Here is an 18,061-nt window from a genome sequence, read left to right as displayed (position 1 = left end):
ACAGAATTAATGAGAAAGGATGTAGAGGAAGTGTAGCCATTTATTGATGTGAATGTGTACGAGGTGTGTGTAGTGGTGTTAGCTGGGAGTGGGAGTACTGTTTATGACTTAAATGAGAAGTTCTATGAACATGTTAAGGAACTGCATGGTAATAAAATCGTAGGGTTTCCTGCGAAAAGCATAAAAAATGCTACAGATCAATACAGAAAACCAATCAAAAGAGAGAAAATGCTTGAGTTTATTGTAGACAGGGAGTCATTTGTGGAGAATTTCCTTGTGATACCAAGACTGACCTGGAATGTAATGCCTGAATTGGATTTACTGATCAATATATTTGTAACTATGAAATGCATGAAAATGAGTTTGATTGTGCATTGAATAGGAAGAGGGTTAGATTTAAATATGTGTTGTCTGAGGAAAATGTAATATCAAATGTGTGAAATTACAGGAGGCTGAGGATGCTTTCAACATAGAAGAGAAAACTGAGTATAAAATTAGCAATAGCATCTGAACTTAAATTTATTGTGTTTGCTTTTGGAGTGGAGTACTGTGTAATTTTTGTGTATGTACATTCTGTTGTCTTTTAAGGATGTAGTGTATTAATGATTTTGGTGGATTTATTAGTACAATTTTTATTAATCACACCATGTACCATGAAGTGAGAATGTGTGGAGTAAATAATGTACAAATGATGAAAGTTTCTTGTTTAATTAGAGTTTTAATTATATGTTTATGTGTTCAGACAGTACCAAAGTCATGGTACGTGGGGGTAGCAGTATCACTGTAAACTTGTTGACTAATGAAAAGTAACAATGGTAATCTGGAAGAATTTGACTCCTATGGTACTGATATATTAACAGTTATTTGTTGGATATCATATGAATTGTGTTTTTGGAGTCTTATTAGTGTGGTGATTCGGTGGGTTTGTTTTTGTGTTGAAATGAACTTCAGGTGACAGGGATTTTGATATATTTTTTGGTATAAATGTAGTGTGAGTGATGTACAGGGCGATTATAATTAAAGTTAAATTTTGAAAATGATGTAGAAATAAAACCACTGGTCAGAATGATGTCGAATTGGAACGTAATATTATCAGAGAAGGGGGAAAACACTTGGAGGAAGAAAAAAAATAGCTACAAAATGTAGCAATAGATGGCACTGTATGTGTCAGAATATGTAAATGAAAACACTTATCATGAGCACAACCCATTGAAGTTGGTATAAACACACTGGGTGCACGGCTTTTCCTTCTTTCACGTCTGCGACGTTCTCCATGACTGTCTCAATTCAGGATGGTCTTCTTCTTGTAAAGTTGTATTAGAAGAATGATGACTGTGTATACATCACTCTGCTGAAGTTCCAGACACTGAAAGGTTTGAAAAAAGGCGTTGGTCTGATGACTGGCGTGTGTCTGGAGAAAATGATTCAGAAATTCGAAAATACGGGTTCTTTTGGTGTGGAACCTGGTAGAGGGAGGAAACAATTCGATTCATTGCCAGTGGAAGCTGTGGCTACAGCAATGAAGGAGGATATGAGTGGTGATGTGCAAACATTTAGTGCACAGAGAATTGCCCGAACGTTGGCCATACCCGTGAGCATGGTGCATAAAATCCAATGAAACATCCTTCTTTGCTATTGATTCGAAATTAACCATGTGCATGAGTTGCTTCCTGTTGACCTGCCAGCAAGAGAGACCTTTGCTTTAGAATTTCTTGCTCAGATGGAAGTGGACAATATTTGGGAAGTGGACAATATTTGGCTGTGGAAAATTTTGTGGACAGATGAAGCCCACTTCCATCTGACAGTACGTCAATACTCAGAATTGTCGAATATGGACAATGGTAATTCCACACTCAAATCAACCTGTACCATTTAATCCTGAAAAGGTCACTGTGTGGTGCAAGTTTATGGCACCATTTGTCATAGGGCCATATTTTTCGAAGAGACACGTGTTCCAGTCCTGTTACCTGTACCATCACTGATAAGCACTGTAAGCGTCTTCTGTGCAATCACATCATTCCAACTCTCCAGCAGCATGGATGTGTGGATGGGATCATTTTTATGCAATATGGCACACCTCCACATATTGAAAATACAGTTAAACAGCTGCTGAAGCTCTATTTCGCAAATGCTAGAATTATCAGCCACCATTTCCCTACAGCCTTGCTGTCCTGATCACCTGATCTTAATCCGTGTGACTTCTGGCTGGGGGGCTATCTGAAAGATGTATTCGGTGTTCTGATTGCAAACTTAGCTTCATTGAAGGCATGCATTCTTAACATGACCCTGGAAACATTTTGATCACTTGTGGAACATGCTGTTTCTTGATTTCAACTTGTTGCAGAAAACGGTGGATAGCATGTTCAACATATTTTGCACCATGATTTTAATTGGTGCCTTTTATGCAGTTTTTGGCCTCAGGACAATTGAGAATCAATGTGAATGATGCTTTTTATGCCATTTTTGCCTCAGGACACTTAATAACCGGTTTTTCCCATCTGTGTGATATGACCTTGCCATGGTGGATGGGGTTTAAATAACTAACAGTATCATACCCATACACCCATGCACACTGAATAGTACAGTTCGTTTAACACCAAACATACACCTTAGGCATTGTTGTATGATTCACTTGTCATTTGTAGTTGACCACAATTAAATTATGATGCTTACAGTGCCACTTATTACTATGTTTTGTAACTATTTATTTTTCTTCTGCCATATGTTTTCCCCCTTCTCCGATAATATTCCTTTGCAATTTGACATCATTCTGACCAGTGGTGCTATTGATACAGCGGTTTGAAAATTTAACTTTAATTATAATTACCCCATATAACTATGCTTATTTTCTAGTTACACAACTGTGGACACAGCAGTACCAACAGAACATTTATTTAGAAACTAGCAAATTCAGAAAAAAGTACTCTTTATACAGTTTGATAAGAAATGAATTGATAATTAAATGAAAGCTTGTTTTTTAATTGTGTGTTGGTTTGGCTAGCTACTTGCATAAAAGCCATGTAACAGCTGATTCAGAGATGTAAATTCTGTAGTATGGGCCTACACAGTCCAATTGGGTTGGATCCTTGAACTAGACATCAGAAGCAAGCTAGAGTCAAAAGAAAGTTCTCTGTTCGATTTCTTGTGCAAAACATTGCTACCGTATTGGCTCTCATGGATTTAATTGAATTGTGTGAGATAATGCAAATTTGGTGAGTAATTTATTGAACTGAAGATTCAGAATCCCTCATACCAACTCTACTTCATGCTTCTTTCTACCATTTTTAATTTCTATGCAAAAAAATTAATTATCAATTCCAAAACAATGTAAATACAATACTTTCTAGCAAGCATTCCTTTTTAATTTCTTTCTGTTTAGACTTAAATATCTGTACACACATAAGCAATGAATGAGACATAATTGTACTGGAAATAGAGCATCTCAACAATGCACTATGTCCTATATGACAGGAATATTGGCACACCTTGCCCTGCCCATTATCATGACAGTCAAGCTCAGGATAAGCAAGGCACATGATATTAGCATTTTGGGTCATAAGCAGAACATGAGTGTCTGACAAACAGGACACTTCCAAGCCTGAGGTCATGCAGACATTGTGCATTGTGTCACCCTGTCATGAGTGCATTATGCATAAATTCATTGCAGGAAAGCTGCCACCACCACAGTCAACTGCCGTTGAACTCATAAACGTATAACAAGATTATTACTTAAAGTGCTATGTTAGTTAAAACACAGAAAGTCAGTTATAATCTAACATAAGGAATTGTTTTACCTTAAATAATTCAAGAAAGACATGAACCATGAGCACTTCATTAGTACGATAACATCTACACTGCCAGAAAAAAATGCAACACCCTTAATGACAAAGTCATTTTATTGACAAGTGAGGTGACAGGTAATACATCACTACAGAATTGTAGGGAACAAATTCAGACCAAACAAAACACATGTCACATTAAAAGGTGCCCAAATGATTACATCAATACACAATCCACCCCCTCTGGTGACAACACAGGTGTGTATTATCATGTGCAAACAATAATAAACATGCAAAATGGTATCCTTCACTAGGTAGACCCAAGCATATAGCACCTTTTATTGCAATCTGACAAGGCTTCTTGCAGGTCCTGGAGAATGAGTCAATTCCCACTTCATCATGTGTTCAATTTGTGAGAGATATGGTGATATTGCTGGTCAGGCAGTTGTACACCTCAAAGAGCATCTTTTGTCACATCAGCTGTATGTGGGCAAGCATTACCTTTCTGTAAAAGCACATCACCTTCTTGTTGAAGAGATGGCAGTAGCATAAAGATAATACCTTGTGCAATGTAACAGGTACTGGGTACTTAGCCCTGCACAAACACCATATGTGACTGACAGTTGTAACTGACAGTCCCCACACCATAAAGCCTGGGATGGGAACTGTGTGCCATATTTTCACAAACTCTCTTGGGGAGATATAAGTTCACTGAGCATAAATATGAATGATTGAAAGAGATTGATTCCTTTAGAATGTGACAAAATAATATTTTTCTTTCCAAGTTACAAAGAGCTGATGGAGGTTACTAGATAGTAAACTTCCCTTTGAATAAAACAATAATGCTTATTTGGGCTAAAAATTACTTCTATAATTACATGAAAACTGCACTGAATTAAAAATAAGCACTTTAATTGATGCTATTACGAGAAATTTCAGTGTTAAAAATTAAGAAACAAACCAAAAGGAAATTGCTACAGTAAAAATGAAACAGAAACAAATATTCTGGATAGATAAGAAGAGTCAGAACCAATTATTTGGCTGTTGGTCATGGCCCAGATTGATTTAACAGTTTAGCTTTGAAAAATATATCTCACAGCAATGGAAATAAATTCAGCTTATGTAGTTTATACTTCGCTAATATAATTAATTGTGCCAAAAGTTACTAACAAAATTAAAGTTCTGAAACTAATATATGTGAATTCCGTCGTAGATGAAAGTTTACTGATCACATAAACGTAACTAGCCTCATTTAAGCATTTAACTTTTCTTAAAATTTAAATAGAAGTGGGCCTATAGCCACTTTAAATGTGAAACTCCATTAATTATTCTTAAACATTTTGCAGGAATAATGGTAATATAGCATAACAGAAATCAGACAGTAGTGGGTAAGTTGCTTGTTGGAGTATCAGCATGCAAACATGCAGACGTCTTGTTACTTAACACTTAGTTTGTAAGGGCAAATTATGACACACAAACTGCTGCCATTTCCAAGTGGTATACTATGATTAGGCATCAAAACAGTTCACGATATTTTTGTAAGAGAATTGGAATCCCTGCTCTAGATGACTTTTCTGTAATTTTAGGTTACCTCTTCTGTTAGAGTATGTGACTGTATAATTTTAGCAGGAGTTAATTTAAGTATTAAATTATCAGTTACACACTTACATCTAATTTTTCATTCCTATTTGTTGTATACAGGATGTGTATATAGGTATATGAAATTATTTGTGTTATTATAATATGTATTTTTATATCGTGAAACAGTGTAATGTTTATTTCTTTTTTGATGAGTTCTTATGTCTTCTAACATATCCAGGAAATGTTTAACAAATAAATAAGAAAAAATTCACTGTTGGACATGTTGAAATGATAAATCAGTCACCAAGACTTTGTTATGGCTTAAATATTTGCTCTGAACTTTGGAACAGTCATTTGACACACTGTAACTGAGTATCACTTGATTGCACACAACTTTTGTGGATACTGTGATAAATTAGCTTTCAATCACATGTTAAATCTACACAGACACAGATTTTCTATGGATAAAAGAAAATTCATTTCCATATTTTTGGAAACAACTTATTAATGTAATGTAGATGCATGTGGGCCTAAATACTTTTATATAGTAGATTGTCCTATTATAATTAATTGTAACACCTTAAATTACTCACTTGGGCGTGGCCGCCGCTCTGTATGAACTGGTCCATTAACCTGGCCCTTATGAACAGCTGCAAGTGGAGCACTAGAGACAGGTGCCCTCGGTTGTCGCTTTGGTGAACGATTTTCAACGCTGACCCCTGGGCCCACGGAGTGAGAACGAACTAAAAATGAAGTCCATACACAAATTATAGAGTATCAGTATCAGTATATTCAGTCTACTCTTAATCTTGTTATTTCCACTTAGATATAAAGTATCAACACCCTGAGAAAAATTTGAAATTTAGAAACACTAATTGTTGCAACTAAAACCTTTTTCCCATGTGGCTGATAAACATATAAAATAATGCTTTAAAACTGTCCTTCATTTACTTATTTCTTCTCTCCTCCCCTCAGACATCAAATAATAAATTCTAAATAATGAATATCAGCTGTAGAAAGAACAGTGTTGACCGATGTTTTATTTCATAATACACTCCTAGAAATGAAAAAAAGAACACATTGACACCGGTGTGTCAGACCCACCATACTTGCTCCGGACACTGCGAGAGGGCTGTACAAGCAATGATCACACGCACGGCACAGCAGACACACCAGGAACTGCGGTGTTGGCCGTCGAATGGCGCTAGCTGCTCAGCATTTGTGCACCGTCGTCGTCAGTGTCAGCCAGTTTGCCGTGGCATACGGAGCTCCATCGCAGTCTTTAACACTGGTAGCATGCCGCGACAGCGTGGACATGAACCGTATGTGCAGTTGACGGACTTTGAGAGAGGGCGTATAGTGGGCATGCGGGAGGCCGGGTGGACGTACCTCCGAATTGCTCAACTCGTGGGGCGTGAGGTCTCCACAGTACATCGATGTTGTCGACAGTGGTCAGCGGAAGGTGTATGTGCCCGTCGACCTGGGACCGGACCGCAGCGACGCACGGATGCACGCCAAGACCGTAGGATCCTACGCAGTGCCGTAGGGGACCACACCGCCACTTCCCAGCAAATTAGGGACACTGTTGCTCCTGGGGTATCGACGAGGACCATTCGCAACCGTCTCCATGAAGCTGGGCTACGGTCCCGCACACCGTTAGGCCGTCTTCCGCTCACGCCCCAACATCGTGCAGCCCACCTCCAGTGGAGTCGCGACAGGCGTGAATGGAGGGACGAATGGAGACATGTCGTCTTCAGCTATGAGAGTCGCTTCTGCCTTGGTGCCAATGAAGGTCGTATGTGTGTTTGGCGCCATGCAGGTGAGCGCCACAATCAGGACTGCATACGACCGAGGCACACAGGGCCAACACCTGGCATCATGGTGTGGGGAGCGATCTCCTACACTGGCTGTACACCTCTGGTGATCGTCGAGGGGACACTGAATAGTGCACGGTACATCAAAACCGGCATCGAAACCATCGTTCTACCATTCCTAGACCGGAAAGGGAACTTGCTGTTCCAACAGGACAATGCACGTCCGCATGTATCCCGTGCCACCCAACGTGCTCTAGAAGGTGTAAGTCAACCACCCTGGCCAGCAAGATCTCCGGATCTGTCCCCCACTGAGCATGTTTGGGACTGGATGAAGCGTCGTCTCACGCGGTCTGCACGTCCAGCACGAACGCTGGTCCAACTGAGGCACCAGGTGGAAATGGCATGGCAAGCCGTTCCACAGGACTACATCCAGCATCTCTACGATCGTCTCCATGGGAGAATAGCAGCCTGCATTGCTGCGAAAGGTGGATATACACTGTACTAGTGCCGACATTGTGCATGCTCTGTTGCCTGTGTCTATGTGCCTGTGGTTCTGTCAGTGTGATCATGTGATGTATCTGACCCCAGGAATGTGTCAATAAAGTTTCCCCTTCCTGGGACAATGAATTCACGGTGTTCTTATTTCAATTTCCAGGAGTGTACATTATGACTAAATTATTTTTAAGTACAGATTTACAATGTATTTTAACGTTCATAGTTCTGTATATTTAAATTCACTTTATTAAATATGAATTGCCTGTATTACACTAATTAGCCCAGTCACGAATAAACATTCTAGAATTTTTTTTAAATTGTTGCACTACCTTGAGGATTGGTTCAAATGGCTCTGAGCACTATGGGACTTAACTGCTGAGGTCATCAGTCCCCTAGAACTTACAACTACTGAAACCTAACCAACCCAAGGACATCACACACATCCATGTCCAAGGCAGGACTCAAACATACGACTGTAGCGGTCGTGCGGTTCCAGACTGTAGTGCCTAGAACCACTCGGCCACCCCGGCTTACTACCTTGAGGATTATTTCACTATCAATCTGTGGAGTCAACACTAAATTTAAGACTATTATTTCTTGTACTGTGTTGTGGTTTTCAGTCCAAATACTGTGTAAATACTGTAATCTATATCCATTTGGACCTGCTCTCCATATTCATCCATCCACAATTTTTACCCCTCATGCTTCCCTCCACTATCAAACTGACCATTTATGTCTCAGGATGTGTCCCACCAATTGATCCCTTCTTTTAGTCAAGTTGTGCCATAAATTTATTTTGTCCCTATTTTGATTCATTACCTCCTCATTAGAGAAATGATCTACCCATCTAATGTTCATTCTTCTGTAGCACCATATTTAAAAAAACTTCTATTCTCTTCTTGTATGAACTGCTTATTGTCCACATTTCACTTCCACACAGGGTTACACTCAAGACAAATACCCCCAGAAAAATCTTCCTAACTCTTACATTTATAGTACATAGTAACAAATTACTGCTTTTCAGAAATAATTTTCATGCTATAGTTAGTCTATATTTTGTACCCTCTCTACTTTGGCCATCAAGAGTAATTTAACTGCCCAGATAGCAAAGATCCTCTGCTATTTTTAGTGTCTCACTTCCTAATACAATTCCTTAGCATCACCTGAGTTAATTCAACTACAACCTTTGTTTTACTTTTGTCTTCTAAGATAAATATTGCATCAGTATTGATTTTCGTGTTCTTACATTTATCAAGAACCCAAACCAATCTTCCCTGAGGTTGGCTTTTATCAATTTTTCTATTCTTCTATTAATCATCCCTGTCAGTGTTTTTTTAACCATAACTTATGAAACTACTATTACAGTAATATTCACATGAAATTATAAATATTACATTCTTCTTGAAGTCTGCTGGTAGTTTACCTATCACATAAATCATGCCTCCTAGATCAAATAGTTCTGTCCTGACTATTTTCCCAAGGACCTCAATAATTTTGATGGATTGCCATCTACTCCCAGTGCATTTTTTTATTTAGGTCTTTTAGTGCTCTGTGAAATTCTCCTTTTAGTATCACATCTCCTTTTCCTTTCTATAATATTTTTTTTTCTTTGATAGGTTTTTCTATTGTACAACCCTCTACATATTCCTTACACATTTCAACATTCCCTTATTTACTTAGTACTGGCATGCCATCTGAGCTTTTAACATTCATTCAGGTGCTTCTATTTTCTCCAAAAGATTCTTTAATTTTCCCAAAGGTCTGTCATTGTCATTGTCAAGCATACTTCTGCACTTTTGCATTTATCTTACACCAATTTCTGCTTTGCCATTTTGTGCTTTCTGTCAGTCTCATTTTTAGATATCATTAATCCCTTCTGCCTGCTTTATTTGTTGCAGTTTTATATTTCATTCTGTTGTTAGTTAAAAACAATAAGTCATGTATTATGCAAGGGTTTCTACTGGGTTTTGTCTTTTTTTGTTTAGTTGGCTGAATTCATGAGCAAATTTAATTAATACTTCCATTTTGTAGCAGTAAGGGCTGAGTATCATAAAAGTAGATCATAGATAACAAAATGAATTACAGTGTCTAACATTAAGAAGATGGAACTGCATATGGAGACAAAAGTTAATTGAAACCCTTAATTTCTTAAATATGTAAGCACATACAAAAAAAGTTTGGCAAAAGTCGTTAACTAGCAAAGCATACTTCAAACAATAGATTCATTTTAAATGCTAAAAAAAATCAAAAGCTTTTTGGTGTATTATAACAAGTTAAGTTGGCAATGAAATTGAGAGAAAATGTCCTTCTAAACTAATAATAAAAGGTAGAGCTGTTACAGAGCACTGTGCAATATGTGGATCCTTCAATGACTTATTCATTAGCTGTAATGAAACTGGTGACTGCTCACCACCACGTACAAATTCTAATAAGAAAGAGAGAAATTGCTCAGATTTTAAGTTTTCCAATGCTTCAAACTCTGATGTTGCAAAAATCATAATGTCCCTAAAAAAATTAAACTCAGTTGGTCAGTCTGAGGTTCCCATTAGAATAATAAAAACAGTCTGTCATAGTTGCATATCCACTCTCCCTCATAATCAATCAGTCTTTTGATGAAAGATTTTTTCCAGATAAATTAAAGTATGCCAATGTTTGAGCAATTTATAAAAAGAGTAAACAAGATAAACTGAGGCAAAAAATGAGAAAAAATCTCAATGTTACTGATTATTTCAAAAACATTTGAATGGGCTTCATGTGATAAGACAGCAAATTATAATTCATCCCACAGCACTATTTTACATAATCAGTATGTTTTCAGGAAAGCCTGCAGCACAACCTTATCCATACATGAACTGGTCACAAAAGTTATCAGCTGTCTTGGTAACAGGACATTTGTATCATACATCTTTTGTTAGCTTACCAAGGCCTTTAACACTGTAAATCATGACCTGCTTCCCCAAAATTGACAAGCTGTGACTTTCAAGGAATATCTGTTACTTGAATGTGATCACACTTGGCAGATAGAAAACGAAGAGTACTTGTTAACAGAAGTGGTAAGAAATACACACCGTTACACATTTCATAAGGTTCAATATTAGTACCAATACTATTTTTGTATTATATTATCTTTGCCATGCCAGATTCAATCCAATACTATCCATTATGCAGATGACTCAATGGGAATAGTCTGGTGTAGAACCTATGAAGACTTAATCCACCATATTGCACAGATACTTGAAGAAGTAGAGGCATGGGTCAAATACAATAATTTGGAATTAAACTTTGCAAAAACAGATATTGTTCTTTTCACCACAAAACAAACAGCACAATGTATAAGTGAATAAGCTCTATGGATGAAAAATACAACACTGCAAATTGTATCAAATTCCTTGGTGTAGTAGTTAATAAAAATATAATTTTAAATCTCATTGACCAATAATCACCTGTGACTGTTTTAAAAATATGAAAAGGTTTTCAAATACCACAAACGTCACAACATTTGCTGATTACTAAATTATTTATCACCTCAAAACATGTCACTAAATAAATAATTTAGTACTCAACAAATTTTTTGACTGGTAATGGTTCTTGAAAATCTTTTCATAATAAAAATATGTTGTAGAGTTACCATGTGGACAGCATACTGATTCAACTGGACAGTCTCACATATACCAGAATGTCGCATATCGAGTCACCGATTTAACCATAACAAAACTGTATGTTATGCATATTTTGTTTCAGTAGTTTTGTATAGTATAATTCTCAGTGGGTCTGATAAAACTAATCCACTAAGCTTTCAAGCTACAAAAAAGATCATCCAAGCCATGATGAGAGATAAAAAGAAACAACACTCGAAGCAAACCTTTACTTAAAAAGCTACAGCTAATGTCCATTCCAAGCATGTATACAACTGTGATTCTTGTTTTCACAAAGAAAAATGCACAACTTTTTGAGGGGCACTGCTTCTTGCATCAGTATGAGGCTAGACATAGAGAGATTTACATGTTGCAAAATTGCTTGAATGACAACCATGTAAAATAATATGTGTCTATAGAAGTAATCTCACATGTATTATAACCCCTGATTATTTTTCAATGGTAGTTGTGTAAAATAATAGCCGTCTGAAGAAGTAACAACATAAGTTTTATAACCTTAGATTAAATTTATTAATCTGCATTCTGCTTTAGAATTGATAAGCCACCTCTGTCACAGTCTTCAACTGTATGAGGCACGTTATGTGATAGTAAAAAATTGATTTTATCTGACTGATTCATTTGACCCTATGCTGCCTTCACTATTTCATCTATCAAAGCTACCCATCCATCTTCTTTTGGATAGCTTCCCACCGTTGCAGCCAATCATTGCCTAATACTTCCTTTGAAAACCTCAACAAACCCTGGTTTTATTTATCCAGTTCTCATCTTCTTATTTTCATACATTTCTGCAGTTTATTTAGCTTTTAATCTGCAGTTCATAACCACTACATCATATTTGACGATTTTTAAATAAAGCATTGGCAATGATTAAATTATTCTGTGTCCAAATTTCTACCAGGTGGCTTCCTTCTTCATTCCTTTCTCCTAGTCTATGCTCTCCTACTATTTTGCCTTCTCTTCCTTTTACTGCTATCAAATTCCAGTCCCCCATGACAAGTAAATTTTCTTCTCACTTAGTGACATAATGAAATTTTTTATTTCAGAATTCATTCTTTCAGTCTATTCATCATCTGTGGATCTAGTAGGCATACAAATTTGTCCACCTTGAGATATAACTGGCTCATTAGGAGAACTGTATAATGAAAAACTCAATACTAGATTTATTCACTTTTCAAGTGAATTTTTCAATACTTGTGTTTAATACATTGTATCTCTGTTATTTTGATCTACATTTGCAATTATGTTTCATACTGCCACATATATTAATTGCCAAACTGTGTGCCACATGACTTGAAGCATGAAGCCACATTCCCACACCAGCTTGCTGCACTGCTGTCTCCATCTTCACTGCCTCAGCAGCCTGTGAATTTTGTTTATCTGCATGCAATGCAATGTTCCACTCCCTCATCCATACTGTTTCCTACAAACTACTTGAACTGTTCTCCAGTGACCATGATCATCCCATCTGCACTGATCAGGTTACCTTCCCTGCCAGCCACACCATGTGTGACACGCAGACAATGCCTGCCTGCCCCCCTTACGCAGGCCTCAGGCGGTACGTTGCATCCTCTGCCTACCTTGTCCACTGCTCTGTAGCACAATTCCACTGCTGACAGCATTCCTCTTCAACTACATAATTCTCCACAATCCACCAACAGCCCATGCCCTATACTGTTCAAGAACAGCACATTCCTACAGGCAGAGTCCCCAGACTTGCCCAGCTGCAGAAAGAAAACACAAAAACATGGTTTGCCTCAGTGGGCATCTAGTACATTTATGGAATAACTGATGACAGTGCTCATTTTATTTGTCTTATCAGTCACGTCCATGATCATATAGAACTTATTAGGGATTCGCTTCTCAACCTGCCTACTGAACGTAAATAGGTCATTGCAAAGTCTCTCATCATTGAGTACTTGTCACACCCTCTGCTGGAGGTGATGCATCACATCCTCTGTGAGATTCAACTACATGACAGAACACCTTTGAAGCCATGCCTCATGTTGCCTTGTGGTCACTCCAGCTCATCAGACATCCACTGACCTGCAACTTCAGTTACTTTCACACTCCACCCACACAATGGAATCCAAACTTCGGTTGGCAGATCAGGCATATCATATCATTTGCCTTCGACAGCTTCTCCCTGCTGTTGACTCTTTGTCTACATCTAAGGTTGGCAAACTTCAGTTGGCAGATCAGGCATATCGTATCATCTGCCTTTGACAGCTCCCCCCTACTGTTGACTCTTTGTCTACATCTAAGGATGGTAACAGTGCTCCTGCTTTCTGCCTATCACCTCCATGTCCGGCTGCTGGAGCTGAAGAAGCTACCTCCCTGCCAGCTGTTGGACTGCCACTGGCACCTCTTACTCAATCCTCTATGAGACTCCCCTCCAGCCTGACCTGAAATGCAGCAGTTACCTCAACATGCTGGCTGATTTAGATGCTACAGTTCATGGTGATGTTACAGTGTGACATTACTCACTCAGCTGTCCAACATAGTGGCTCCTCCCAGAAGCAGAAACTACATCTTGGACTCTGCCAGCAACCTTCCATTTCTGGTCGACACTGCACACCTTCAAGCTTTCTCTTTACAAGGCTAGTTATTTGTGCTGCCAATAACTACAACATTACTGACCATGGTGCTGCTGAACTCAGCCTCCAGCTTATGCTGAAGCTACAATTCCCTTTAACCTCCTATGTTACCAATGTCGATGGCCTGGTCCTCAGAATCAATTTCCTCTAGCGTTTTGATCTCTCTCCCAACCAGCATTTGGCCACCTTACTCTATCACACAACTGTCACCAGCATTCCCAGCTCCTTTGCCCCTTCCAGGCCCTCACCTCTGGGTCAGTGTGGCCCCTTTTTTCATGTTACATTTGAGTGCTCCTGTTTGACAGCTAACCTTGTCAACTCACTAGCTGAACTTGTGACACTGAGCTGTGAGATCAATGCCCTCCATTCCAACAGCAAAGTTCTCCATCAACTGATTACCAATGCATCATCCAACCTGGCAGGTGCTCTCCACATGGTCAATGACCTCACTACTTCATGGCTGTTTCACATCACTGGTTTGGCCTCCATGCCCACTGCTCCCTCGCCCCCAACCATGCTTCATACAACTTAGGTCAGTGACACTCAAACTATTAATTTTTGTGTGATATGGCATTTTCATCTCATGTTGATACACTTGTGTTCCCCCATGTACTCAAACTACTCTCATTGGTGCAATCACAAATGGTACCTGTCATAGATTATCCACTCAAGAAGGCCCTCCAGGTCATTACAAGGCTAGGTGCCTAACCTCTAAGAAACTTCTTCATGTCAAAGCAGCCATTCACAAACTATTAAATGGCAAAATTGTGCATCCATTCAATAGAAACCGGTCATCACCCATTCATCTACTCCCTAAGAAGGATGGTTCATTCCAGTTGTGCTGTGACTACACAAGCTCAACGCTCATACCATTACTGACAACTACCCTATTCCTCACATACAAGACTTTGCTCAACAACTCAATGCCACATGGATTTCATTTTGATTGACTGTTGCAAGGCATATCATAAGATACCTATGTACAAAGACATGATAACAAAAACATCTATCATTATGCCTTTTGGCTTGTCTGGATACTGCCTTATGCCATAGAGTTTCAAGAATGCTGCTCAGATGTGGCAACAGCTTCTTGACGATGTTCTTTTTTCCCCTGCCTTTTTGCTACTCCCATCTTGATGACATTCTCTTCTACTCCACCTCCACCAAGGAGCATGAGCAACACCTAACATAGGTCCTTAAAGCAATTTCCAACCATGGTATGGAGATTAACCATGACAAATCACAATTGTGCTGCTTTAGTGTTACTATCCTTGGTTACATCATCACTGCTGCAGGAACCCATCTGATGTTGCACCATATCACATTTACCAATGACCTGCCATTACAAGAGGCCTACTGTGATCTGTGATGATACCTTGAAATAGTAAATTTTTTCTAGTGCTATATACCTCATGCTGCTTCTCTCCAGGCCCTGTTGACAGACACTTTGCTGGGCAAGAATAATTTTGGGTTGTGGAAAGTGCAGTGGTCCAATGACATGATCCACACATTCAACACTGTCAGGACTGCCCTTGATAAAGCAGACACTCTCAAGACTGCCCTTACTAATGCCAGTACACCCACCACCTGCGTTCTGATGCTCACTTCTCTATCATGACCAATGTGAGTGAATCATCGGTCAGTGCCATTCTTCAGCAACACGTCATTAATATAACCCAAACTCTCCAATTTTTCAAAAAAACTTCCCTTCTCAGTTCAAGTGGTCAGCATTTGTCCAGGAATTCCTCACGGTCTATGACGCCATGCAATACTTCCAAGAGGACACTGAAGGACGTGAAGTCACAATCTTCACCGAGCACAAACCATTCATGGATGTGGTCCACAACCCTGCCAATGATCTTCCCCTGGAATGTTTCCATCATATGGACCTCACTGGTCAATACACCACACTTGTCCATTACAGCAGGGGGACTGATAACATTGTCACTCATTAGCTTTCATGTGTGCATGCCATTTCATCTCTCTTGGACTTGAATGAACTAGCATGCCTGCAGATGGATGACACAGACATTCAAAATCTGCTAGATGATGCCTCTGTGTTGACAGTGGAAACATACTGTCTTATCAGCTCTTCATGTCCAGTGTTATGGGTACTCTCTGTTCCCTGGTCCTGGCCTTCCTCCAGTGTATGGTTTTTTCAGCCACTCATGATCTGACACATCAAGGAATTAAGGCTACAATGTGCCTTGTGACAGGACATTTCATCTGGCCTGGAATAAAAAAGGATTGCCACTTTTGGACATGTGCCTGATTACCTTTCAAGCATAGTTAGGTTGGTCATCCCCCTCTAGGAAAATTCAATACTGAAAGGACAGTTCCATCATGCACACCTTAATCTCTTGGGTCTTCTTCTCCCTTCAAAAGGTTTTTGGTACATACTATCAGTCACTGATCATGCCAGCAGATGGGTGAAGGCTGTTCCCCTCTCAGAAATATCTGCCAGTTCAGTTGAATGAGCCTTTGTCACTACATGGCTCTCCCACTTTGGTTGTCCCTCTTCTATCATGACTAACCAAGGGAGACAATTTAAGCCACTCCTCTTTACCAGGTTATGTCTCCTGTGTGGTGTAAAAAAGTTTCACATGACCGCATACCATCCCCACAAAAATGGACTGGTCAAGCGTTGCACCGCACCCTTAAAGTGGCCCTCATGTGTTACTCAGACTCCTTGTTAGAGACCTTTTTGTGAGTGTTTCTCAGCATCTATACAGCCTTTAAAGATGATCAAAACTCTCCTTAGCCAAAATCTTATATACACTCCTGGAAATTGAAATAAGAACACCGTGAATTCATTGTCCCAGGAAGGGGAAACTTTATTGTCACATTCCTGGGGTCAGATACATCACATGATCACACTGACAGTACCACAGGCACATAGACACAGGCAACAGAGCATGCACAATGTCGGCACTAGTACAGTGTATATCCACCTTTCGCAGCAATGCAGGCTGCTATTCTCCCATGGAGACGATCGTAGAGATGCTGGATGTAGTCCTGTGGAATGGCTTGCTATGCCATTTCCACCTGGCGCCTCAGTTGGACCAGCGTTCGTGCTGGACGTGCAGACCGCATGAGACGACGCTTCATCCAGTCCCAAACACGCTCAATGGGGGACAGATCCGGGGATCTTGCTGGCCAGGGTAGTTGACTTACACCTTCTAGAGCACGTTGGGTGGCACGGGATACATGCGGACGTGCATTGTCCTGTTGGAACAGCAAGTTCCCTTTCCTGTCTAGGAATGGTAGAACGATGGGTTCGATGACGGTTTGGATGTACCGTGCACTATTCAGTGTCCCCTCAATGATCACCAGAGGTGTACGGCCAGTGTAGGAGATCGCACCCGACACCATGATGCCGGGTGTTGGCCCTGTGTGCCTCGGTTGTATGCAGTCCTCATTGTGGCGCTCACCTGCACGGCGCCAAACACACATACGACCATCATTGGCACCAAGGCAGAAGCGACTCTCATCGCTGAAGACGACACGTCTCCATTCGTCCCTCCATTCATGCCTGTCGCGACACCACTGGAGGCGGACTGCACGATGTTGGGGCGTGAGCAGAAGACGGCCTAACGGTGTGCAGGACCGTAGCCCAGCTTCATGGAGACGGTTGCGAATGGTCCTCGCTGATACCCCAGGAGTAACAGTGTCCCTAATTTGCTGGGAAGTGGCGGTGTGGTCCCCTACGGCACTGCGTAGGATCCTACGGTCTTGGCGTGCATCCGTGCGTCGCTGCAGTCCTGTCCCAGGTCGACGGGCACGTGCACCTTCCGCCGACCACTGGCGACAACATCGATGTACTGTGGAGACCTCACGCCCCACGTGTTGAGCAATTCGGCGGTACGTCCACCTGGCCTCCCGCATGCCCACTATACGCCCTCGCTCAAAGTCCGTCAACTACACATATGGTTCACGTTCACGCTGTCGCGGCATGCTACCAGTGTTAAAGACTGCGATGGAGCTCCATATGCCACGGCAAACTGGCTGACACTGACGGCGGCGGTGCACAAATGCTGCGCAGATAGCGCCATTCGACGGCCAACACCGCGGTTCCTGGTGTGTCTGCTGTGCTGTGCGTGTGATCATTGCTTGTACAGCCCTCTCGCAGTGTTCGGAGCAAG

The 18,061-nt window shown here is 40.3% G+C and overlaps 1 protein-coding gene across 1 annotated transcript in view; it reads right to left on the bottom strand.

Annotated features, from left to right (window-relative positions):
• Positions 1-18,061, bottom strand: part of LOC126298052 (misshapen-like kinase 1) — a 1,491,768-nt gene that overhangs the window by 134,146 nt on the left and 1,339,561 nt on the right. Inside the window, exon 14 of the mRNA XM_049989371.1 lies at positions 5,954-6,103. Within this exon, the coding sequence (XP_049845328.1) occupies positions 5,954-6,103 (150 nt within the window). The remainder of the gene's footprint in view (positions 1-5,953; positions 6,104-18,061) is intronic.

This window comes from Schistocerca gregaria, chromosome X (genome assembly GCF_023897955.1).
Source record: "Schistocerca gregaria isolate iqSchGreg1 chromosome X, iqSchGreg1.2, whole genome shotgun sequence".
NCBI lineage: Eukaryota > Metazoa > Arthropoda > Insecta > Orthoptera > Acrididae > Schistocerca > Schistocerca gregaria.
This window is presented reverse-complemented; position numbering and strand designations above follow the sequence as displayed.